This window comes from Aplidium turbinatum, chromosome 18 (genome assembly GCF_918807975.1).
Source record: "Aplidium turbinatum chromosome 18, kaAplTurb1.1, whole genome shotgun sequence".
NCBI lineage: Eukaryota > Metazoa > Chordata > Ascidiacea > Aplousobranchia > Polyclinidae > Aplidium > Aplidium turbinatum.
Genome location: NC_137489.1, coordinates 16,353,857 through 16,361,675, shown reverse-complemented (window position 1 = coordinate 16,361,675; position 7,819 = coordinate 16,353,857). Strand labels below are relative to the sequence as shown.

The 7,819-nt window shown below is 42.9% G+C and overlaps 1 protein-coding gene across 1 annotated transcript; it reads right to left on the bottom strand.

Moving 5' to 3' along the window:
* Positions 1–578: 578 nt before the first annotated feature.
* LOC145787972 (uncharacterized) lies at positions 579–7,576 on the bottom strand. Its single transcript, XM_082599811.1, has 4 exons — positions 7,419–7,576; positions 6,588–6,643; positions 5,582–5,672; positions 579–904 (listed from the first exon to the last, which is right to left on the bottom strand). The coding sequence occupies exons 1-4, from the start codon at positions 7,528–7,530 to the stop codon at positions 804–806; spliced, it is 360 nt and encodes a 119-aa protein (XP_082455937.1). The 5' UTR covers positions 7,531–7,576; the 3' UTR covers positions 579–803.
* Positions 7,577–7,819: the final 243 nt, after the last annotated feature.

The window sequence follows — 7,819 nt, the reverse complement described above, 5'->3', positions numbered from 1 at the left end:
TGTAGACTTTGAATCAATGTAAAACAGGACTCATTTCCTGATTGGTAGTTGACGTTGTATACTCACCTCAATAACCACATGAAGATCCCAATGCCGATACTTTTTGGAGGGTTGCTTTCAGAAAAAAACTGATTGTTTTAACAAAAAGGTAAAGATCCTAAAGCGAAAATACTAACCTCATGTTTTGCAAACGTTTTGAAAACTAAACCGGTTTAACGTTTAAACACAGAATTGACATATTTCGACTAGAACTAGACCAATTACCTCAGACTTGCTGTTATGTTGGAAATAAAGCAGATTTAAATCTTTTACAAGTTCAAATCGACCAGTCAGAACAATCGAGTATGCTAGACTTCTGTATAGATGGCAAAGATCACTTGTAGAGGCTTTGTCGCGCGCTGTCAAACTCAATAGACCTAATTCAAACATTAGTTTTGTCATGCAAATCAAAAGAATTTGATTTAGTCAACCTTTGAATCATTTTTGTGCTCTGTGTCATCTTCCTTGAAAGTGAATTACTGGGTCTAGTCCACTGTCTGGTAGATTGAGAAAACAACACAAGGAAAAGCTTTGTTTCATTTTTTATTATGAGATATTTCCTGAATAGTACATCTAGTCTTATCATACACAATTGTTTAAAACCCTTATTTGAAACATACCAGATAAATCTTTGGCTTACATCGCATGTTGGTTTAGTAAATTTGCATAAAATGTTTGATGCTTTGAATGAATGCAAAAATTTTTTTTCAAACCAAAACGATTTTGTAAGAATAAAACTTATCAACAAGCAAGTCTTAAACTTTTTATTGTATTCTTGGGACTTGTAGCCATGGTGCTGCAGTTGTCGTTGGAGGTCCAAAAGCGCGTGGGCGGAGATGAATCAATCGACATCTAAGACAAGTTCCTGCCAAGAATAATATCGTTACATTACAGCACGGTTGGCTGGTCTAACTTCAGGAGTAAGTCTTGCAGGCAATATGCTGTTTTTTGTTGCCGGGTGTGATGCATTTCTAGAACGATGGTGAATTTTGCAGCACGTTGTGATGACCAGAGTGAACTTATTGCACTTGCAAGAAAGTAACAAAAATCCAGTAGGCTATTAGGCCTTATGATTAGGCCTAGCGTAAGCTTTAGTGTGAACTATGGACATGATGGTATCAGTTATGAAATGTGTCCTATATGCATGGATCACGGATGGATGGTATCTGTGTGCATTTAAAGAACAAAACTCTCCCAGTTCAATTTAATGTTTGCAATATGATAGTATTATGCATTGCTTTAAGAGAATTTTGTTTTTTAGACTTTGTTTTATTGTGGTTATACAATTAAGCGTATGCCACATAAGGAATAAGAAGCTTAGAATACTTCATTTTCTGGAACAAAGAAGCTTTAAAAGCAAGCGGCGCTGGTTCGATTCTCGTGGCGTGCGCTTGAGCAACGCACGTTAAGGACTGCTTTCCATTCAGCGGCATTTAAGGGGGGGGAGGAGAACAAGCACCTTCTCGTGGTCTCTTCCGTCAGTACCATATCTTCAAGAAAAAAAGATATGCGAAGCGAAGCTTGTCATACTTGAGCAAACCAGGCCCAGGTTCAGTGCAGGGGGGATAGGGAAACGCCCTTCTCAGGGCGCGGCAGCTCCTCTGTCGAAAAGTACCGACGACCCACCGTACTGCAGCTGAACACCGAGGGCATTACGGCCAGCAAGCTCAGCATCATCGAGTATCTGGCCACAAAACATCAGGCCCTCGTCATTCTCCTCAAGGAGACCCACTGCACATCTGTGGATAAGTTGGTATTACTCAACTTCACACTCGCAGGCGCAACCATCAGCAGGAAACACGGCCTCGCCACGTTTGTCCATGAGCAACTGAGCTGGACGCCAATAGACCAGTCCAGTGCCCAATCGGAGATAGAGTGGCTATGCATAGACATATCAGGCTATCACATCATCAATGTCTATAAGCCACCACCTCACGCTTAACACCAACAGCCATCCCAGTGTTCCCCCAACCCAGCCTCTATGCTGGCGATTTTAATTGCCACCACGTTGACTGGGGCTACAACACCACCAACATCGACGGAGAAAGCCTGGCCTCATGGTCAGCCAATAATAACCTCACCCTACTGCACGATCCCAAGGGTGCAGCGAGCTTCTTCTCCGGACGCTGGAACACTGGTACAAACCCCGATCTGGCTTTCGCAAGTGATGACCCCGATAATTGCCAACAGGACAGACGTGTGCTAGAGAAGTTCCCCAGGTCCCAAAATCGACCCTCGATTATCACGGCTCCAACGCTCATAATGCCTGTCCCGAGCAAGCCTGTTAAGCGATGGAACTTCAGAATGGCTAACTGGGAGTACTATAGCCTCCTCACCAATGAAGCCACACAGTATCTCCCATCTCCTCACACCAACAACGTGGAAAAAGCCTACCAGGACTTTTGTGACGCAATAACATCAGCGGCAAAACAATCCATCCACCGCGGCCGACAAAAGACCTACATACAGTGCTGGGATAACGAGTGCGAAAGCCTCTACTCCGACTTCTTCCACGCCCCTCAGGGCAATGACAGCAACAGCTCAGCCACAGCTCTGCTGGCAAGGCTGGACTCAAAGAGGAAGGAGCGCTGGACAGAAGCCGTTGAATCAATCGACTTCACGCACTCCAGTCGCATAGCATGGAGTACACTGAACAACCTAACTGGCAGATCACGTGCCTCTTGTCAACAATGTCCCGTTTCAGCAAATTCCATCGCCTCACAACTTGTGGAGAACGGGAAATACAAATCGAGAGACCGTGAATCAGATAGATCCGTCTTGCAAGAAATGACGGACCTCTGGAGGGTAACAACCCCAGACGGGGACAACATCTCGGGTGAGTTCACCCCGGAAGAATTTTCCGCCGCCCTCCAGCACATAAAGCCAGGTAAAGCCCCAGGCCCTGACCACCTTTGCCCGGAGCTGATACTCCATGCTGCTGCCTCTTTAAAGTCCTGGTTAAAAACTTCCTTTCCTGCTGTTTGCGCCACCTGAGAATTCCCAGAATCTGGAGAAGAGCCCTTGTGGTTGCAGTTCCTAAGCCGAATAAGCCCCCAGGGGACCCGAAGAGCTACCGTCCAATCTCACTGCTCTGCATCCCCTTCAAGATCATCGAGAGACTCATCTACGCCTCTGTCGAACCAACAATAGATCCGCAGCTCCCCTGTGAACAAGCTGGTTTCCGACACGGACGATCAACCGTAGATCAGGTCACACTTATGACCCAAGACATTGAGGACAGCTTCTCGGCTAAGAAGAAGGCTGGCGCCGTGTTTGTTGATCTCACGGCTGCCTCACGGTTGCTCAATGGCCTGCGTCCCACTCCAACCCACGTATACCGTATGGCATAGCGGCCTTACCTGCAAGTTACTCCGTCTGCTCCCTGACAGACACATGGTCCATATGATCATGGAACTTGTGCAAAATCGCAGTTTTACCCTCACAACCGGTAGCGGTCGTCAAAGCAGACTACGCCGACTTAAAAACGGCGTCCCACAGGGCTCAGTCTTGGCTCCTCTCCTGTTCAACATATACACCTACGACTTGCCCCCCATCATCTCCAGGAAATATGCTTACGCAGACGACCTGGCACTCCTGCACTCAGCAGGAAACTGGCAGTCAGTGGAGAGGAACCTCAGCCAAGACATGCAAACACTATCAGCATACCTCTAGAAATAGAAGCTACAGCTCAGCAAGTCAAAGACAGTGTCGGCGGCCTTCCACCTTAACAATCGGGAGGTACAGCGTGAGATAAACATCAACATTGATGGGAAACGCCTGCCCTACTGTGCCGAACCTACATACCTCGGCACAACCCTGAACAGGTCACTCACGTACCGCCGGCACTTGAAGTCACTGCGCAAAAAACTATCTACACGCGTCGCACTTTTGAGGTGATTGGCAGGTTCCGGCTGGGGAGCTGGTGCTAAAACTCTTCGTACAGCCACCCTAGCCCTTGTTCATTCCACCGCTGAGTACTGCGCGCCGGTCCGGTGTCGTAGTTCTCACACCCACCAGATTGATACCGCCATCAACGACGCATTGCGTACTGTGACTGGATGCCTGCGTCCCACTCCAACGGACTGCCTACCCATCCTAGCAGGCATCCAACCCGCTGAGCTACGCCGTAAAGGAGCTACGATTTCTCTCGCTCGCCGCGCTTTGGACCCCGACCATCTCCTCCATGCAACATTCAAGAGACCACCACCTATAAAGCAGCGGCTGAAATCAAGACGCCCCTTTGTGCCTGCCGCACAACAACTACTTAAAAACGCAAAAGAACTTGGTTTAAGTGCGGCACACTGGACGAACCATATGTGGAACACGGAGTGGCAAAATCACACCTCCACGCCCCGTGACTTCATACCCGACGTCGATCCCCGTCCATCAGGGATGTCCCTCGCAAGGCTTGCGTGGGTCAGGCTTAACCGCCTGCAAACTGGCGTCGGCCGCTTTCGTTCGGACATGCACAAGTGGGGCCTGGCTCCTTCATCAGAATGCGAGTGTGGTGCCACTGAACAGACCGCAGACCATGTCATCCACCACTGCCTAACTCACCACTGCCTAACCCACCACACGGTGCGCATGGTCTGAGGGTCCTGGACGACGAAACTGCTGAGTGGCTGAAGATTTCCTGCCCTCCAATCTAGCCTGGAAAGATCGCTCATACGCCATCATCATCAGCGGCATTTAACGGATGGAGTAATTCCCGAAAACAACACTTCAACAATCGGAAACTTCGCTCTGTCAATCTCGGTAACCGGGCCTGGGTCAGTGATTCAAAGCCTCTACAAGTATGCGAAACTGCCAGGATTAAGCTCTGCAAGAAGCTTTCCCAGTCTGAGGAAGAAGATTCAATTATTCAATTAATCAAGTCGCCACAGCCTAATTCATAACTCATATACGAAGTAAAGCTAATTAGGAAAACACACTTCTGATCTTTCAAATCTGAGCCTGACAGGACTTAGCCTTATTGGCTATAGATATTGACTACGAAGTTTTGTTTTAGAAAGATTGCCCAGCAACAAGACTTCAGCAATCGGAAATTTCACTCTGTCAATCTCGGTGACCGGCCTGCGTCAATGATTAAAAGCCTCCACAAGTATGCGAAACTGCCAGGATTAAGCTCTGCAAGAAGCTTTCGGAGTCTGAGGGTAAAGAATTAATCAATCAATCAATTTGACGTTTAAATAAAAAATATATATTCAGTTTTGGGCAAAAATTTTGAACCTAACTTCGCTAGTAGGCTAGTCTTCCCTTAATTTATTGGTCGTAGACCTAGGTATCCTACGCATAAAGTTTTCAATTTCAAAACAATGAGACTAACTTACCTAACGCCAAAAATATGAAAAAGTGATACAATCAATTGAGAAAGCAATAAGTTGATGCATGAAACTAGAATTAAAATTCCAAGTAATTTATTGATATAAAATATATTCATGAAAGTTTAAAACCTTAATTACTACCCTACTGACTGAGCACGTAGCCCAAGCTGAAAACCACTGGAATACAGGTATTCCCAAGCACTACAAAAGCAACTTACTTCTTGCTCGTGGCCACCTTAAATGGCCACACGGTGGCACGACGTAACTCCCATCACTTTTTACTAAACGAAAGTGGTAGCATATTCGATTCTACAAAAAATAATAAACTGTCAAGTACCATTGTTGGCCTTTGTTTAAATACAGTGTGATGTCACCCGAAATTGGCAAACGTAGAAATTTAACAAAAAGGAAAAAAGATTTTCAACCAATAATTGTAGACATTTTTACAAACATGGTCTTCGCAGAACAATAATAGTATTCAGAAACTTTGAGTTTTCAATTCAATTGCTTAAAACAAACCCGCCCAGTGGTTACACAAATAGATAATAAAAACGGAATAAATGGATTTCGGCCAACTACTAGATCACTTTAAAAAATGCTCTAACACTTCATGCTCTCTTGTTGGCCGTTGGCAGTTGCATGTTGTTTACCCTTTGTTTATTTCTACCATGTTGTTGTTGAGCATAAGCGATGTTCTGTTTTTTTTTTTTTACTAAGTCAATGATAAAGCTGTGGTAGAGAGTTTGCTTTGTTGAACCATAGAGAATTAAAACAGAGTAACCTTAGCAGGTTTAACATACTTTTTTTACACACAAAAATACAACATAGTTAAAATAAACTCAAACGTTTTCGACACACGTACGTGTCGAAAACGTTTGAGTTTATTTTAATTATGTTATATTTTTTAGTGTAAAAAAAGTAGGCCTATGTTAAACCCGCTAAGGTTGCTCTGTTTTATTTTTCTATGCTAAGTCAATGTTGCTAAATTTAAATATTCTTTTGTGACAAACATTTAATGATTGCTGGCTTTTTAAACATAGTTTTTTGTTTTAAAAAGAATACTATTTTCAGTAGATCAACTTCAACCTGGTAACCAGCAATGGTGCATATTGATTTAGCCCATGGCTTACTTAATCAGGACTGTATGACGTAAGCCATGCTTTAGCCTCAATTAGCCATGAGGCAGAATACGGAAAAATATGACACAAATCGCCTATTACTAACTTGTCTTGACGAAGAACGTGAGACTCTATAAAGGATTGCATTTTCATTCATGTTGTCTGAAAAATAAGATATACGTAATGTAAAACAAATTCACTAGCAGTAAGGTGCGCAATGGGGAGCATTGGACAATCCTCCACTTTTCAATTTTTTTCTTGCACCGGTAAATGCTAAACAAACGATTTGGATGGTATTTGCGAAGTAGCACCCAAAAAAGCAAGCAAAATCTCACCATAAACCTATTAAAAGGGAATATTCTGACCAAGTAGCCTCAAGCCATCCATGCGGAGTTTGCTGCAGTTTATTGATTTGTATCAGAGCTGCCAGATTTTTTTACGATATTGAGTCGTTTGCTAATTAGTTAGCTACAAAAAATACTTTTTTTACATTTAAACAAGTATGGCCACTTTAAATATGGCCCTAACGCTGCCATTTTCAATTAGATCCATCAACATAGCTGCTGTAGACAATATCTAGATTCATTTTTCATTTTGTTTCCAATAATAGCCTAGGCCTGTAAAAATTTTCAGCATGTTTAATTTCTAAATAGTTTTGTGCTTTTAGTCTAAATTGTGTTTCAATAAATACGGAACTTTTTCAAAAACACAGATTATACAGTATACACATACTGTAGCCTACATATAATCTTTCAGCTTTTTTAACGACGTTTCAGAATACGTTAAATAATCATACAGGTAGCATAAGAAAAAAATGTAAAATTCTATGAAATGAGATAGAGATTTTGAGGATTTTCAATTCGCAATAGTTCTTCCCTTCAGTGGATAACTAATCGACACATTTAATGAACTTGCAATATATTTTATACTTTCTCACCTTCTGCGGCACCATGAAGAGGTGGACCTCCAAGTATTTGGCATACCAACGCCAGGACAAGAAAAATCTTGAGAATTTTCGAAAAATCTTTTTTTGCAACTAATTCCGTCATTGTAGTTTAAGATTGCTCGGTGAAAAGTATAAATTGTTCAACTGTTTTAGTCTACGTGTGAGTAAAGTAAATGTTACTGATCAGTTGATTAATCAAGTTATAATCAATTTGACGTGTCAAATGAAAATAACTGATTCCGAAAGTTAGCTATGAATACGATAGATGAAATTATATTCAAAACATGTAGCCTAGTAGTAGGCCTACTGTAGCCCTATAGCCGTTTATGCTTAACCCATCGAAAGTTCAACAGCAGTTGCCATGCAATTTTGATTATTGATTTCTTGGTCAT